We start from the raw sequence: 18948 nt of genomic DNA, 5'->3' as shown, positions 1-18948 counted from the left end.
GTGTTCAAAAAATGGGGAGATGTGGGGCTTTGGGAGATGATTTAGTGGTTATGGTGGTGTAGGACTGATGGTTGGACTTGATGATCTTAAAGATCATTTCCAACCATGATGATTGTATGAAAAAGGAAGTATAATTCTTTTCAGTTTTCTTTTTTTCTCCCCTAAGCTCATCAGAGGTTGCTCTTTCCCCTTTACATGCTCTGTATTGCTACTGATGTAATGTTTGAGGTTTGCATGACCTCAGACCATGCTGGCAGAGCAAGCAAATCATGTCAGCATCTCCCATCCACCTTCTGAACCCTTGTTCCATAATTTCTGAAAATTTCCTTTCTTTTTTTTATCTGTTAAGACATTTCCAGGCTCTGTTTTAGGGAGATCTCTTGTCTGTATGCTAAAGGCACTAACCCTGAACTGAAGGGTCTGAAGAGGTAACCAACTCATCATTTTTTAACTAGTACAGACTGTAGGCACAAAGTCTGTTTCATCTATGCTAATAATGAGAAAACCCTAAAAAAGAAAGGAATTTGTTGTGAATCACCTCAGTTCTAGCACTTCCTAATAGACTGTATCATGGAACCTGAAAAAAAACACCAAAGGACTCCTAGAGCAGTGCAAGAAATCTTCCTAGAGTATTTATATCAATCCAAATAACTACAAAAATTATGCAGGAGCTGAAAGTGCCGGGTCCTGCACTTTGGCCACAACAACCCCATGCAGCGCTACAGGCTGGGGACAGAGTGGCTGGAGAGCAGCCAGGCAGAAAGGGACCTGGGAGTCTGCATCGACAAGAAACTGAACAGGAGGCAGCAGTGTGCCCAGGTGGCCAAGAAGGCCAATGGCATCCTGGGCTGTATCAGAAACAGCGTCACCAGCAGGTCCAGGGAGGTGATTCTGCCCCTGTACTCAGCACTGGTGAGGCCACACCTCGAGTACTGTGTCCAGTTCTGGGCCCCTCAGTTTAAGAAGGATGTAGAGGTCCTGGAACAGGTCCAAAGGAGGGCAACCAGGCTGGTGAAGGGACTCGAGCACAGGCCCTATGAGGAGAGGCTGAGGGAGCTGGGGCTGTTCAGCCTGAAGAAGAGGAGGCTCAGGGGAGACCTCATTGCTGTCTACAACTACCTGAAAGGAGGCTGTAGCGAGGTGGGAACTGGACTCTTTTCACAGACGACCTTCAACAAGACAAGAGGACACAGTCTTAAGTTGTGCCAGGGGAGGTTTAGGTTAGATATTAGAAAGAATTTCTTCACGGAGAGGGTGATTAGGCTATGGAATGGACTGCCCGGTGAGGTGGTAGATTCTCCGTCCCTGGAGACATTTAAAAAAAGACTGGATGTGGCACTCAGTGCCATGGTCTAGCAACTGCTCCGGTGGGTCAAGGGTTGGACTAGATGATCTCTGAGGTCCCTTCCAACCCGGCTAATTCTGTGATTCTATGATTCTATGAAAATTCATACTACCAGGACACCCAAACATGCTACCTACATTTAGCAAGATGATTAGTGGAGTAAAAGGCTTGCAATTTAAATACTTATCTTCAAAAATACACTGTGGTGGGGTTTTTTTCTATACTACATTAATGTTCCACTCAAAAGATAAACTGGTTATCTTCCATCTCACCGAGGAAACAAGTTTATTTATTTAAAATTACAGCTTTTTTTGTTCCTTAACATTATAATTAAGCATATTAAAATGTCCCACACCTTCAGAGCATTTACTAAAACCTTGTTGGCTCTACAACCACCTCAATAAAGCTCAAACCCAACACAGCACCAGGGGACCATAAGCCCTAACAACAAAACGAGCTTGCTTGAACACAAACCCCAGAAAATGCTTTTAAAATCCCACAAATAACAAGTAGCCTTCCCTTCCCAGTTTGTACTGCTGACTGTGGATGTTCTGATGTTCTCATTTGTTCCTCTGAGTCATTTTTTGGCACAGGCTGCACAGAGCTCTTCTGCAGCAAGGAGATGCTTTGAGTTTCTTCCTCAACAGCTGATCAACTACTGAAGGCTTTTGTGAAATGCTTTTAATATCTGACTAACTCAAGGCTTACCAAGTGGGATGACAATTCCCTCCCCCCCTTAAATCACCCCCTTTAATTTACCCTTACCTTTGGCTGGGTCCTAATGTTCCCCAAAGCATCACGAGCAGCAAGGATGTGGTGGTACAGGGTTGGGGTAAGAAAAAAAAAAAAAAAAAAGACAAAAGAAAAACAAAGACTGTTAGTGATTTTAGCTTAATTACTCTGTCATTACTGCCTCATCATTGGCACTCCATTGAAAACATCAGTTCTCTCCTTGTTTACAGATCTGGGGTAATTTTATAAATCAATGCTTAGCTCTTTTCAAGAGTAAGATTGGAGAGGATGCTCTGAACAAGTGGATTTTAACTTCAAAGCCACTGATTCTCTTCTCCTCCTCATTCTTTCCCAGTCTTTTTGGATTTTTTTTATGTGATAGCTCTCTGTGGTTTTGTGGGTGTCCCTGTCTCTTAAAAACAAAGTCCACTAGCAACATAAAAGTTCCCCGAGCCACTTGAAAAGGAACTTCAGGAAAGTTATTCAAGAGGAAATTTCAGACTTGCCCAACTCAATCCTCTCATGGTTGCTGGGACAGCAGAGGAAACATTTGTTTCCCCAAAAGAAAGAGAACAGCAATTCCTTTAATCTGTTCTGTATATAATTTAACAGTTTTCTTGGGCTGTTTTTTATTTTCCTGTGGGTAGTTTGTGATTTATTTTTTTTTTTTCAACAAGCAGCACAAAATTCCTGGTGTGACCTTTCAAATAACAGCACAGCATCAATCAATGCCCTGACAGGAGGTTTAAGCAGCATCCACAGAGACAAGCACATAACAAGGAAAAACTGATACTCTCCTTGTCCTGGACCTTCCAAATGAGATTAGGGAGCTCTTGACATCACTAACAAGTAAAGTCTTGTGTCAAGCATCACTGATTTCTTTTGAACAGAGAAGGAGAAAGACATGGGAGCCATATAAAATCACTCTCCAGAGTTCTTGCTGCTCACAGGGGTTGAGAAGCAAGTTTAAAAATAGGGATTTCTCAGCCTTATGTCTCAAAAATAAGCATTTATGAAGCAAGTCCATCATCTCTTTTTACTCAGGCTTGGGTCCTATATGCACATCTGACATAACAGGAACATGACTTGAGATAGCAGCAGCCACTCCCACCCACTACACTGATCATGATTTAAGTCCAGGTGACCCCATGTGGCAGAGTCATTCAATAACCCATAGCAATGGGACCACTTTTCCCCCTGGGTTTGGATAAAAGCTCTCTCCAAGTCCTCACAGCAGGCTCTGGGATGCCTCTGTTGCTCCTGGGTAAGTGGTAGATATGGAGGCATACTGGGAGAATCTCCCCTGGGTCTTATCCAACGGGATGAGGTTCAACACGGCCAAGTGCCGGGTCCTGCACTTTGGCCACAACAACCCCATGGGGAGCTCCAGGCTGGGCACAGAGTGGCAGAAAGGGACCTGGGAGTCTGGATTGCCAGGAAGCTGAACAGGAGCCAGCAGTGTGCCCAGGTGGCCAAGAAGGCCAATGGCATCCTGGGCTGTGTCAGGAACAGCGTGGCCAGCAGGGCCAGGGAAGGGATTCTGCCCCTGTGCTCAGCCCTGGGGAGGCCACAGCTTGAGTCCTGTGTCCAGTTCTGGGCCCCTCAGGAAGTTCAGGCAGGAGATTGAGGTCCTGGAGCAGGTCCAGAGAAGAGCAAGGAGGCTGTGAAGGGATCCAGCAGAACTGCTGTGAGGAAGGGCTGAGGGAGCTGGGGGTGTTGAGGCTGGAGAAGAGGAGGCTCAGGGGAGACCTCATCACTCTCTCCAAGTCCCTGAAAGGAGGTTGGAGCCAGGGGGGGGTTGGGCTCTTTTCCCAGGCAACTCTCAGCAAGACAAGAGGGCAGGGTCTCAAGTTGTGCCAGGGGAGGTTTAGGTTGGAGATGAGAAAGAATTTCTTTCTGGAGAGGGTGATCAGGCATTGGAATGGGCTGCCCAGGGAAGTAGTGGATTCTCCGTGTCTGGAGATCTTTCCAAAGAGCCTGGATGTGGCACTGAGTGCCATGGGCTGGGAACCATGGGGGGAGTGGATCAAGGGTTGGACTTGATGAGCTCTGAGGTCCCTTCCAACCCAGCCCATTCTATGATTCTATGACTTGAGCCAGACACAGAAGGCAGCAGAAAGCCTCTCTTGGTCACTCCTAGAGATGCAAGAGCATTTTCTCAGCTCCCTGAGATGCTGGTGGAGCAGTTTGCTGAAGGATTTCACTGGAAACTGCTGTGTGGCTTTTAGCCTCCTGCTCACAGGGGATGCTTATTCCTAGATATCCTCACTGTAAAATACAGAGCAGCAAGCCTGGATTCTGAGTTTGAGTTTGCCACCCTGAGATGTGATGCTGCTCTTAATCCCATGAGCTGCTATGCTCATATTCCCTAGCCCAGTTCCATTTACTGCCACAACACAGCTGATCTTTCCAGCCCTAAATACAGGACCTATTACTGAGTATTTGGATTAAAGCAGCCATAAGGATATAATCTCAGCTCACAAATACAATTTAAGAGGATGGATTATTCCAGCCTATGGAAATCATCAAGCTTAGTTCAGACTAGAAGTCTTCAATTAAGTATCTCATTTTCTGAAGAACTGCACAAACACACAAACCTTTGTGTCTCAGCCTCTCTTAATCCAAACCTGAGCAAACAGAAGCCCTACATCTAAGAAACCCAACCCTTGGGACACAGCTCATCTTCCTAGAGCTGGAGCTCATTCTGCCTAATTTGGACCAAGAGAATCCCAGAATCTCAGGTTGGAAGGGACCTCAGGGCTCACCTGCTCCAACCCTTCTGATATTATTGCTTATCTGAGATGTCCCAGCATCCCACAGAGCTGAGACTTCAAACTTCCCAAAGTGGGGGAATCCACCACTTCTGGGAGACCATTCCAATCTCTGGCTGTCCTCAGAGTGAACAATTTTCCTCTTGTGTCCAATGGGAAACTCCCCAGGAGCAACTTGTGCCCATTGCCCCTTGGCTTGTCCATGGGACTCCTTGTCCATAGGGAGTCTCCATCTTCTCTCTGTCCCCTCCTTTAAGTGCTGAAACATGGCCATAAGATCTCCCCTAAGCCTTCTCTTCTCAGGGCTGAACAATCCCAGTTTTCTCAGCCTCTCCTCATATGGAAGATGCTCCATTCTCTGATCATCCTCATAGCTCTTCTCTGGACCCTCTCCAGCCTGTCCCCATCCTTTTTGTACCAGAACTGAACCCAATACTCCAGGTGCAGCCTGACAAGTGCTGAGCAGAGCAGGATGATGACTTTTTGGTCTCTGCTGGTGATGCCCTTGTTGATGCAGCCCAGCATCCTGCTGGTTTGCTCTGCTGCTGCAGCACAGGAAAAGTCAGAGAAATGTATTCCCTGAGGAAAGGCTGAAGGGTGAGCACTGATATCACACAGCACTGCACTCTCTGCTCACCCACCCATCAACGGTGCAGCTGAGCCCAGAATCCCAGAGAAAGATTTAAAATCCCATAGGAAAAGAATAGAAACAAGGACCCAGCACCCACAGCAGCCTGTGTAGCTACAGGCACACACTGGAAGGGCTGCGAGGTGCTCCAGTTCATCCCAGCTGAACTGGAGGTAAATGGTAAATGATGTAAAGGTCAATACCAAGCAGGAGCATCCCCTGTAGGGCAGGGGGGGGCATCTCCTGCAACACAACATGGATGACAGCAATGTATGCAGGGAACAGTTCCTCTGGTTAAGCCTGGTATTAGCAAAAGAAAAAACCCAAACAAACAAACAAAACAAAGCAAAACAAAACAAACAAAAAAAACCCCACAAAAAAACAAACACACAAAACAATAAAAAAAAAACCAAACCAAAAAAGCCCAGAGACTGAGAACTTGTACTGAGAACTTGTCATAACCATGAATAATAACAAACCACGAGTAGTTCTAAACCTCTAAAACCACCAGAGGAAAAGATCTCCTACAGGGCTGTCACCTGCAAACTGCTCACCCCACAACTCTGTTGGAACCATAAAAGGAACCCACAGCAAAATGATCATTGCATGACTCTTAAGGCACCCATCCAGAGGTTATCCAGCTGTTTTTTCCCCAAGGATGCTGCCATTTACAAGGTGCAAGTAGGACTTGTATCTCTCACTCCTCAGCTGACAGCTGATAGCTCACATTTATCTCAAATGCAGCTGAAAAATCCAGGACAGGAAAGGAAAACATCTCTTGTAGCTACCAAAGGATGTCACTAAGATGTTTCCAGCTCCTATTTTCACCTGAATCCAGACTGACAATGACTTCCCAACTCCTCTTTTTTATTTTTCCATCTCAATGTTGACCAGAAGCAGGGCACATCCTATGTACCTAGGCATTCTAGTATTAAAAAAGGAGAAAGAGAATACTCCAACTATTGCTTACAATTACTGTGCTTTTATTTGTTGCAGCCAAGGGAATTTTTTTGCTGTTTCCAGAGTGAATGAAGAGAAGCAGCCCCAAGTAATCACTTCTTTTAAAACTAACTCTAACATGCTATAAGCTTGTTGACTAAGGAGCATTTGCTTTCATATAGGAATGCCAGTGGTTTCACAGATTTCCTGCACAATTCCAACACCAAAGAAAAGCAGAGCCATTCCCATCAATATATATATTGATATATATATATATATATCAATAGCCCCATTGCTGGTGTTATTTTAAAAAGAAAAGAACAGCATCTCCAATAATTAAATTCTACATTCAAGCACAACCAACTGCTCTGCTCAGATGGAATGGATCAGCCTGGAGAAGAGGAGGCTCCCAGGTGAGCTCAGAGCAACCTTCCAATATCTGAAGGATCTACAAGAAAGCTGGGGGAGGGCTTTGGACATGGGGGGGTAGGGAGAGGACAAGGGAAATGGGTTAAAACTGGAAGAGGGGAGAGTGAGGTTGGAGATGAGGAAGAAATTCTTTGATTTGAGGGTGGGGAGATGATGGAACAGGTTTCCCAAGGAAGCTGTGGCTGCCCCATCCCTGGCAGTGTCTCAGCCCAGGTTGGATGGGGCTTGGAGCACCCTGGGCTGGGGGAGGTGTCCCTGCCCATGCAGGGGGTTGGAACTGGATGAGCTTTAAGGTTCCTTCCAACCCAAACCAGGCTGGGATTGTATGAAAAAAGCCAACAAACAAAACAGAGAGAAAATGATCCAAACAGAAAGGTGCTGTTTAACAAAACAAAGATTTCTCAAACTGATTTCCACCAGCTGGTTGCTCTGGTTTGCTCGACCATGGCAGGGGGGGTGGGAACTGGATGAGCTTTAAGGTCCCTTCCAACCCAAACCATTCCATGATCCTATTACTCTAAATGTAGGCATCATTTGAAGACCAGTGTGCTCAAAGGTATCTGCTTTCATGGACTGAAGGGTTTTCCAAGAAAACTCATCCTTCAAACAAGACTTTTGAGTCTGACCCCTTGTTATATCCTGGAGGTTAAACCCTGGGCACAGCTGGACCACACACCCCAAGGATCTGTGAATTAAATCTGCAGGATTTACCAAACCTTTGCTGTCTTTGGAAGAGCAGGGCTTATGATTTTCAAGTTTAACTTCCATGGTGAAGAAGCAAATACATTCTCCACTGTCCTGGAGTAGAGAAGCTGATAAGGTTTGCAGGAATTACCAAAGAGCTCTAACAGCAGAGAGACTCCAGGCAGACATCTTCAGGCACACCAGATAAGGATGCAGGCACATAAGTAAAAAAAAAATCAGGAACATCTTGGAACTTTTGAAGTTAGGAAGCCCACTTATCTTTCTAAAGCAGTAGACTGTTTAACTGTTAAACAGTTCAGACTGTTTAATTGCTTTTTTCTTTTTTTTTTTTTTTTTTCTGTATGAATAACAGTTTCAGAATAAGGCTTTTGGAAGAGCCAGCAGTTAGTCAGAAAAGACACCACAATATTCAGTTTTCTTGTTAAATTTCAACTGCAGAATTTCTTTTCTGGCCTAAGTCAACCAATCATAGAATCACAGAATTGGCTGGGTTGCAATGGTGGATGGAATTTAGAGAATTAATTTATTTTACCAGCACAGACATAATCAAAAGACATCAATATGACAACTGATAAGAAATAGAATCACTGAGAACCTGTTTCCTCTCTTTCCACAAACCAGATAAATTCAGCTTTCAACAATGAGAGGAATACAATGAGAGGAAATGTCAACTAAATCAGGTTTGATCACTTCAAGTTTCTTTTATCCTGATACCTAGAAATCCATTTCCTCTGAATATTTCAGAAGATAACATGCTCAAAGGTGCTGGCTTTAGGGGTTTATAAACATTATTTCCCCATTTTTACAAGCAGACCAAGGGGTAATAAAATTCTGAGCCCTACCAGACTCTGATTTCTGGGTGATAACCTCCAATTAATGCTTACAAGGCCTCAATTTTACCTCCATAACAATACTGAGCATTTTGGGTGAAAACCATGCTGCCTTATTTGAGCAAAAGATATTTTTTTTTTTTGCAAACAGTCTCTTTTGAAAAAAAAAAAAGTCCCCAAATATGCCAAAGAAAATGTGAAAGAGCATACACAGCCCAAAGCCCAAACTTGTGTAGCTAAAAGGAACAAAAGGGATCACTGTTCCTTGGAAAATTCCTCCACTGCTCCAAGGCATTCCAGGCATAGTTGGTGGTTACTTAGTTTCTACTGAAAAAACTAATTTTTGCCAGGTCATTCCAAACAAACAAACCAAAAAAAAAGAAAAAAGAAGAAAAAAAAAAAAAAAAAAAAAAACACCAAAAACCAAGAAGTAGGGCAGGACAGCAGCTTTGTGGGTTTGGGGGTGTTTTCTTGCTGGAGCTAAATTTTTTTGTATTGTTAACCTGAGTCCAATAATCTGCTTAGTCCTGATCATACTCAAGTGCTGAATGCATCCCATAAAGCTCCTGTTATGAGGAGGGGATTACAACTTTATCCTTTTGTTTGTCAACACTTGGATGTTGGGATGCTATTGTGCTCCAGAGAATGTCTGGGGAAGGGCCAGTGCCCAACCTTCCAATTCCTGTTGTGAATTTCAATGGTTTTTAATAGAGCCTGATGTAGCTACCATCTTCTATCCATGGGTGGGAGGAAAAAAAACCCACTTTTTTATTCTTTAGCAGCCTCTTAACTCCACTGATGGATCTCCAGGATGGTCCTAGCCCTGGAATTTGGCTCTGGCACAACTGCCCAGCTTGCTTTAGTCAAAGGGCATCTCCAGTTATCCCAGGAGGATGTGATGAGCTCCCAGAGATTCAGAGAGCACAGAATCCGTGGTCAGATCTCTGTAGAGATGGAGAAAAAGCTGTAAAATCATCATGTTCTACAGCATCAGTGCAGGCACCCCCAGGCTGAGTGTTCTCAGCCACTGTAAGATTTAGGAAGGGGCTAAAAAGCCACTTTAGGATTCATCCCAGAATGATCCACTGGCACACAGTGGGAAGCAAAGGGTTTAGACTGCAAGCAGGCATTAAAATGCCCCCACAATCCATAGGATAAACCCAGAGCCATACTGCAGGCTACCAAACCACTGGAAAACATGCTGGGGGAAAATCTCTCCATCTGGGAGAAAACTAATGGGATATTTGCACAGCAAACCCTGCTGTGAGCACAATTCCCTCCTGTACCAGATGCTTGCAGTAAGAATATTTTACAGAAAGAGGGGATCAGGCTGTTCTAGTGGCATAGCAGAGTCTGGACAAACAGCACTTGGATGAGAAAGTCTCTGCCATTAGGATTACTTCATCATATTTATAATCAGAAAACTCAAACCAACCCAAAACACTTCTCAGAGCAGGTCTGGGTTGCTGTATGAAGGGTGAAACAAGCTCAACACATCAGTCTGACACCTTGGAATTCTGCAGGATTATTATCAGAGCTTCCCCCAAACACCTGATTCCAGATTTTTTATTTTCCTTCTCTCAAAAAAACCCCAAAACCCCTTTATGGCTGTGACACTTGAACCAAATAGCTGATATTTTCTTCTTCCTAAACCATTGCCTGTAAACATAGATGTACAGAGCTCTTCTACTCAGGACTGAGGGTTCTTTTGGGGGGATTTCTGCTTTTCAAAAAGCATTTTATTTCCCAATTAAATGAACTTCCCTGCCTCCCAGCCATGAGCTCCCTATTTCCCAGAGGATCCAAGACTCCCAGTTCAAGGGTTTGTTCACACTGCTATCCCTAAATTCTTGCCAATATACAGAATTAATCTGCAGTTTCTGCAGCCCCAGGTTCAGAACAGTTTCCATTCTCAATTATTTTATTTTTTTTTTAGCTTTTCTGCTTTTTTGGTGAGCAATTTGTTGTGTCTAACACAAAGGCAACCTGCAGTGAAAGAACACCTGTGTTTAGACCTCTTTACCACCAACCTCTTCACTTCAAGGTTATAAATGCTTATTTTTAAATGTAGGGTTTTCCTACATCATTGCTTGGGTGGCAGGTGGGATTTAGGAGAGCTCAAGAAGATGTTTAAGAAGGATGGAATTCTTTACCAGCAACTTTATTCACCTCTCTGAGATTACATATACCCAGCACATTCATCAAACAAGAGAATTTTTAGAGCAGAAAAAGAATTTTCACCAGAAATTTAATATAAATTATTTTATTCCCCCCCTTTTTTTTAATTTAATGTTTGTTCTTTTTTTTTTTTTTCCCAAATAGCCACTTTTACAGCTTTCTGCCTAAAAAAGTATTTTTTACCTCAGTCTGTGAGTTTATGTGTGCACTTCTGGCAGAGATACCAAGGCAGAGGACCTGTCCCCAGGTCTCTTGGGGGAAAAAAAATGACATAAAATCTTTCAAACTACCTTTTCCTGCATCTGTTTACAGTTAGCTGGAGCAGTATTTCTGAAAGATGTGTCTTGTCCTTCTCACTCCAACAGGGAGAAAACTCACTGCAGCTCCTTGTTGCAAGATGTTTTTTCTTCCAGACTCAGCAAAAGGGGAAAAGTTGGGAAGAAGCCAAACTGAAGCCAGCACCTCCTCCACCAGACAACTTCCCCAGGCCCCCTCCCTGCTCATTTCCCTTGTGTGGGATTTGAGAACTCTCAGTGCTCCCTCCCTGGAGGCAGAAAACCATGCTGACATCCACAGAAATTGCTAAGGGAAGTTTACTACCAGCTAGAAATAGGAAAGAAAGGCTGGGAAGGGGGGTGAGGGGAGAGAGGAGCACTTCAGGAGCACCTAGGAATGAGGACCAAATTTTTTAATCCATGAAAAGGCATTTTAAGAACTATTTCAAGGCCAATATTTCCTCCCTGCCAGCTGTATCATCCAATTCACAGACACATCAGAGCCTCTACCTCAAACCAGTTTGAGTTTCTATTTCTTCCTTGGCAACACATCCAGAGTCCCTTTGGAATCACAGAATCATAGAATCCTAGGGGTTGGAAGGGACCTCGAAAGATCATCTAGTCCAACCCCCCCTTCCAGAGCAGGGCCACCTAGAGTACATCACATAGGAACGTGTCCAGGCGGGTTTTGAATGTCTCCAGTGAAGGAGACTCCACGACCCCCCTGGGCAGCCTGTTCCAGGGCTCTGTCACCCTTACAGGAAAAAAATTTTTCCGGATATTCAACTTGAACCTCCTGTGCTCCAATTTACACCCATTACCCCTTGTCCTATCACTGGTCACCACTGAGAAAAGCCTAACTCCATCTCCCTGACACTCACCCCTTACATATTTGAAAACATTGATGAGGTCACCCCTCAGTCTCCTTTTCTCCAAACTAAAGAGACCCAGCTCCCTCAGCCTTTCCTCATAAGGGAGATGTTCCACTCCCTTAATCATCTTAGTAGCTCTGCGCTGGACTCTTTCAAGCACTTCCCTGTCCTTCTTGAACTGAGGGGCCCAGAACTGGACACAATACTCCAGGTGCGGCCTCACCAATGCAGAATAGAGGGGGAGGAGAACCTCTCTTGACCTACTAACCACACCCTTTCTAATGCACCCCAGGATGCCATTGGCCTTCTTGGCCACAAGGGCACATTGCTGGCTCATGGTCATCCTCTTGTCAACCAGGACCCCCAGGTCTCTTTCACCTACACTGCTCTCCAGCAGGTCAGCCCCCAACCTATACTGGGACATCGTGTTGTTCTTCCCCAAATGCAAAACTCTACACTTCCCCTTGTTGAATTTCATCATGTTTCTCCCTGCCCAACTCTCCAGCCTGTCTAAGTCTCTCTGAATGGCAGCACAGCCCTCTGGTGTGTCAGCCACTCCTCCCAGCTTAGTGTCATCAGCAAACTTGCTGAGGGTACATTCTATACCCTCATCCAAGTCGTTGATGAAGATATTGAACAACAGACTTATCCACAGACTTGTGGATACAGACAGGAACCTATACACAAAAAAGTGCATAGAATATTTGACCAAAAAAAGAATCCACTTCAAACAAGGAGGAGAAAAAAAAAAAAAAAAGACAATCTCAGGATAAAGAGCAAGAGCCTTACACAGGAGCATGGAAGCATCTGCAGGCCTGGAGGCTCCAAGCCTCCAGAGAAGGCCACAACCCTCATATTAAGTGGGCAATCACCCCAAGTCATAGAAATTATTGTAAGGACTCTTCAGCCTAGGAAAATAAATGATTTCTTGAGAGCATTCAAAAAATACTTTAATGTTTTCTATTTCCTTTAAATATGCACTAAGTGCCTCTAAACAGAACATGTAGGAGAGCTGCCTCTTCATTGCTAATTCTGTCTACTCTCCTTCCACTGAATTACATCAGCCATGAACAAGGATTATAATTCCTTCTCTAATTTATTTTCTACTCTTAAGACCACATCCTCAGAGAACTTCAGCCATTTAGTTCATAATTGTCCCTGGGTTTTGTTTAGCTAATCACAGAGACTGCGACTGAGGAGACACCTTCCAATCTGATGGTCTAAAAAGTCAACCAACCTCCTTTGCCTTGTTTTCTGGTTCCATGAAATGGCTTTGGCTTCAAGTGAAGGAGAACATCCTCCACTCTTTGGAAAGGGGGGTGTTTATTTGAGGAGATGTCTGGACCATGGACTCACTTCTCAGACTTCCTCAGGGAGTTCATCAGCCACTGAGAAGGTGACACCTGAAATGTGTCCCAAAACAGTCCCAAAAGAACATTGCTGTGGCCACACTTTGTAAATAAATCTGTCTTCATGTTGTGGTTGGTATAAACAGAACCTATCTCCAGGGCTGAGCATTTTGCTGGTTACAGCTTCCAGTTGCTTTCTCAATCTCAGTGCAGTTTCAGCATACTTAGGGCCTAAGCTCTTGAGAAGGACACATCTGGACACGTGTCCAGAGCAAAACTTTCTACCTCCAAGTCATTTTTGGTCCCTCCAGAACTGAGCAGCTCCTTAACAAAGCCTTATTTTCACGTGGCAAGTCTGTTCAAGGCCTGATTTGGATCCAGCAGGAATCCAAGCTGTATTTAACACTGCACACACACAAGGAACCACCAGTGATGTTGATCCAGTTCTGTATGCTGGGAAAGGTAAGAGCTATTTGTCTTGCCTCCATGGTTCAGTAGCTGCCTGAATTTCCTTACTTCAGCACCCAGACCTCTCATGATCCCAGTGATAAGCCAGAGGTTGTTGCACAATATCAGCTCAAGCCTCCCCTTGACGTTCAAGGAGCCTGGGAGGTGAAAGAACAGCACGACACATCTGAGCCACTCCAGCTAAAAAAGGCAGCAGAGAATGGCAGCTTGTCAAGGCCCTGGCAGCTCAAAAAAAGCACTTCAAAAAAACCTTGACGTGGATTAGCAGACTCAGGCATGCAGCTATAGGGAAGTTGGTGTTTGATAGCTCTCAAAAAAGAAAAAATGTGTCATCCTGTCTTTCACTCCTTGCAAGAGCACAGACTCCATCCCTTCCCTCCCCCTCCATCAACTCTTCCAGTGCTGTCTATATGTCTCCAACCTATTTTAGGAAACTCCAACAGATAACGTGAAGATAAGCAAGCAGGCAGCAATCAATATCCACACTTTGACGTTTGCCGTGTGCTGAATGTCAGCAGAAATCTGAAGCATTTTGGCATTCACCAATACATCACTTTTTCTTCAGGAAGATTTCAACCTGCTTTACCCAGTTCTGTGTTTATGGAAACTCACTTGAGCAGCTCAGCAGCTGCACTATTACAGTCCTGCCACCAATGATGTCAAGAAGGCTTTGCCCTCCTCACCTCCACAAATCCCCACCAGAGAAAGCAGGAGGTTGTTTATTAATTTATTACAGAATCCCAGAATCTCTTGGGTTGGAAGAGACCTTCAAGTTCATCCAGCCCAACCTCTGACCAACACTCTGAGCTCCCCACTAAACCATGGCCCTAAGGACCAGGTCCACAAGCTGTTTAAATCCCTCCAGGGATGGTGACTCCACCACTGCCCTGAGCAGACTATTCCAAACCTTGCAGAGAAAAAATGTTTCCTAATATCCAGCCTCAACCTCCCCTAAACATCCATCTCCTCTGGTCCCATCACACACCACCAAAAAGAAAAGGCTGTCTCCTTCCTTTGAGGTAGCTGAAAAAAAAGTGGAAAGGTTTCCTCTCAGCCTCCCCTTCTCCAAACTAAACAACCCCAGCTGCTCCTCACAGAACCTGTGCCCTCATCACCAGTTATTCCCATTGTCATTTTTCCAAATTATAAGAGCTCTCAGGACTGAAATCTTACTATAACAGCCCCTGACATGAGGAATTCAACAAAATCTTTGTCCCAGAGAAACTAAGACCAGAAAGAGCCATTCAGACAAGCAGCCTAGATGCCTCCATAGCCCCTCTGACTGCTTTTTAGGGTAAATATTTTGCACCAAGCTGCTCTTCTGCCTGACCTAGAAAAGAAATCCTTTTACTCAGTCTACCATCCAACTCATCTCTTCTTTTCAAAGATGGGAAATAAGCTATAATTAAGCTGCTTGCTGAAAAGAAATGGGAAAATACAGCATATTATGAAAATTACAAGCAAGCCTTCACCGTGACAGCTCAGCTCCCATGTCCTACGTGTGCCCTATTCATAGGGCTGGACTGCTGAAAAAAAATGTCACCGTGCTCTAAGTGGAATTAAATATTTCCTGAAACTTCCAATTACATGACAGTGTACAAATCTGCATTGAGAACTTGTTCTGAAGATGAAGAAGCATCTCTGGATGGAAAAAGAAAGACCTGCAGGGACACAAGCCAAGGAGTAGCTGAACCTACAAGGTGCAAGCCTGAAGTGGTCCTTAAACTACAGCACCAAATCATCACCTACATCCCCAGCAATCCATTTTTTTTTTCTCCTAGGAAAATACTGAGTTCTTCAGCATTTGGGGGACAAGCCTAACCACTGCTGCTTAAAAGAAGGGCTACTGATTTCCTGCAGCATTCCCTCTGTGCCCTTCAACTTCCTAAATTCATGCTTTGCTCACATGAACTTGACACATCTGCTTTGTCTCTTCTTCTCCCTCCCAGCTCAGCAAATCATTGTGTCAGTTTTAAGTGTATGAAATATTCTGTGAACTGTTCTGGAGTCTACACACCACAGAACTATTTCAAAGCATTGCAGCTCTTTCATGCCCCTTGTATTCCAACTGAAAGTTCTCATATGGGCAATCAGAGAATCCTGAAGGATTTAGTGGAATGGGGAAGGTTATTTTGAATAAGCTCTGATTCCCTGCTATTGGTTCCAATGATCTTTATTTATTCTGGTGTACAAAAAAAATCCTGCATTAAACACTTGTACCAACACCCATCACCCCAAAACCAAATCTGGCAGCTGCTTAAGGGCTTGGTAATTTATTCATGCTGGAAAAAAAGTAAGAACCAGGAGCAGGCGTTAGCAGAGATCCATGAATGTCATACCAAGTGCAGAAGCTACAATGCAGATACTTGTAAAGCATCTGGCCACAAATCCACAAATTAATTCAGAAGTTAGCTGGCGGGAATAGGCATTGTAACTGGGGTTGGTAAAGCTACACACACACACACACACACACACACATAAATACTGGGTGACAAAACATGATTCCAGAGACTATGGCCTGCAGCACTAGAAGAAGCAAACAAGGATTAAGTTATTTCACAGCCCTGGCAAAGGAATTCAGATATTTAGCAAGGTGAAACATGCATCGTATGTCATCACTTATCCCTTTTATCCAAAGAAATTGTGTCAGACTCAATCCCATCACGTCCTTTCCTGCCAAGCAGCCTCCTGGGCTCTGGACTTTGGCCAACAGGCTGGGCACAGAGTGGCTGAGAGCAGCCAGGCAGAAAGGGACCTGGGGGTCTGGATTGCCAGGAAGCTGAAGAGGAGCCAGCAGTGTGCCCAGGTGGCCAAGAAGGCCAATGGCATCCTGGGCTGTGTCAGGAACAGCGTGGCCAGCAGGTCCAGGGAAGGGATTCTGCCCCTGTGCTCAGCCTTGGGGAGGCCACAGCTTGAGTCCTGTGTCCAGTTCTGGGCCCCTCAGAAAGTTCAGGAAGGAGATTGAGGTGCTGGAGCAGGTCCAGAGAAGAGCAAGGAGGCTGTGAAGGGATCCAGCAGAATTGCTGTGAGGAAGGGCTGAGGGAGCTGGGGGTGTTGAGGCTGGAGAAGAGGAGGCTCAGGGGAGACCTCATCACTCTCTCCAACTCCCTGAAAGGAGGTTGGAGCCAGGGGGGGGTTGGGCTCTTTTCCCAGGCAACTCACAGCAAGACAAGAGGGCAGGGTCTCAAGTTGTGCCAGGGGAGGTTTAGGTTGGAGATGAGAAAGAATTTCTTTCTGGAGAGGGTGATCAGGCATTGGAATGGGCTGCCCAGGGAAGTAGTGGATTCTCCGTGTCTGGAGATCTTTCCAAAGAGCCTGGATGTGGCACTGAGTGCCATGGGCTGGGAACCACGGGGGGAGTGGATCAAGGGTTGGACTTGATGATCTCTGAGGTCCCTTCCAACCCAGCCAATTCTATGATTCTATGAAAATAGATTTGGAAAAACAAAGCAGGGAAAGGCAGAGCTGGTTAAGAACACGGCACTGGGGGCTGTGTATGAATAAATCATCCCAAAGCCACAAGGAAGAAAAACTGGAGGACAGAGCCTGTGCTGGATGTGAATCCAAAATTCAGAATGATTTTCTGGACTGGTGACTCCCACCACTGTTGTTTGGCTTTTCTATAATTTTAGCCATAATAAATTGGCTTTTTGGAAGGTCCTTGTGAACAGAGCATTGAACACTGAGAAACTGAGACCTCTGTGCTACTTCCCACTGCTAGGAGTGATTAATAAAAAAAAAATTAATATTCAGGCATTGTACAGTATGGAGAAATAGCTCAGTTCTCATCACTGATCATGTGCTATGGACCTGAAAAATATTATATATATATTATATATCTTTGTCAAAGCTGAGCCAGTGCTATATAAGAATATATATATATAAAAGAATATATATATAAGAACATAATATATATATAAGAATATATATAAATAAGAATATATATATATATATAAGCTTGTGGCCTGGTTTTCACCTTCACAGAACTTAAGGACCAAAAATATCTGTAACATGTCACCAGTCAAGTTCTGCCATAAAATACTGTAATTAAAGAGGGGAAAATCCCTAACAAAGCAAACACCTTTCCTTGTCACAGCTGTGATGAAATTTCTTGCTCACTACTTTTACACTCTTCACCTAGAAATACAACTTTTTAAAGGAATTTTACCCTCACTGATTCACCAAAGTTATTGGAAGGGACCTCAAGGATCACCTGGCCCAACCCTTCTGATATTATTATTTATTATTTATTATTATTATATTATTTATTTGAGATAAAATTTTCCAAAGAGGGGGAATCCACCACTTCTCCTGGGACATCATTCCAATGACTGTGAAAAATTCATCTTCAGTTGGAATCTCCCCAGAAGCAACTTCTGCCCATTGCCCCTTGGCTTGTCCATGGGATGTGGGGTCCTGTTACATTTTGGGTACCACAAACTTTTGCAAAATGTTGAAGCTCAGGAGGTACAAAAACCTAAAACAAAATAAAAAGTCAACTCCAACCTAAAATCTGAACTAATGTTTACTTGCTTGCACCAGACTCTTGTTCCACAGTAGCCACCAGCACCAGGCACTTGCAGATCCAGCAGCAGGCAGCTGGATTCACTTAATTTTATTTTTTTTTCCCTTTTCCCAACTATCTATTTGGGAGACAAAATGTGGTATGTGCCAGATGGAAAAGTGTTTAATGTTTTGTGGTTTCATTTATTACTTCCATGATATCATGAGAGTTCACATACACACTTCAGGAGCCATTTGTTCTCCTGAGAAAAACAACCAACCAACCAAAAGAACCAAAAAACCCCAAAACAAATAAACAAAGCAAAAAACCCCAAAGAAACAAAAAACAAACAAACAAAATAAAACCAAACAAAAATGAACAAAACATAAAAAAAAAAACAAAAAACAGCAACACTTCGGTGGGTTGACCCTGGCTGGACACCAAGTGCCCACCAGAACTGCTCCATCCCTCCTCTCCTCAGCTGAACAGGGCAGAGAAAATGGAATGAAAGGTTGAGGGGTTGAGATAAGGGAGAGATCACTCATCCAATACTGTCATGGGCAGCACAGAAATCAGTTTAATTTCATAGAATCACAGAACCATGGAATGTCAGGAGCTGGAGGGGACCTCCAGAGCTCACCCAGTCCAACCCCTTGCCCCAGCAGGATCCCCCAGGGCAGGACACACAGAACACATCGAGGGGGGGTTGGAAAGGCTCCAGAGAAGGAGACTCCACAACCTCTCTGGGCAGCCTGGGCCAGGGCTCCCTCACCCTCACACTCCACAAGTTTCTCCTCAGCTTGAGCTGGAACTTCCTCTGTTCCAGCTCCAACCCATTATTCCTTGTCCTGCTCCTGGGCACCCCCAAAAGAGATTGGCCCCTTCCTCCTGACACCCACCCTCAGGTATTTAGAGACATTGAT

General features: G+C 44.3%; 1 protein-coding gene across 4 annotated transcripts in view; it reads right to left on the bottom strand.

The window, feature by feature from the left end:
- KIF13B (kinesin family member 13B) overlaps positions 1-18948 on the bottom strand; it is a 145266-nt gene that overhangs the window by 82278 nt on the left and 44040 nt on the right. For 2 of the 4 annotated variants that reach the window (XM_030446827.1, XM_030446829.1), the window contains exon 3: positions 2111-2126. In XM_030446827.1, coding sequence (XP_030302687.1) covers positions 2111-2126 — 16 coding nt within the window. The remainder of the gene's footprint in view (positions 1-2110; positions 2127-18948) is intronic. The other 2 variants (XM_030446828.1, XM_030446830.1) reach the window with 1 other exon arrangement.

The sequence above is a fragment of the Calypte anna genome, chromosome 3, assembly GCF_003957555.1.
Source record: "Calypte anna isolate BGI_N300 chromosome 3, bCalAnn1_v1.p, whole genome shotgun sequence".
NCBI lineage: Eukaryota > Metazoa > Chordata > Aves > Apodiformes > Trochilidae > Calypte > Calypte anna.
This window is presented reverse-complemented; position numbering and strand designations above follow the sequence as displayed.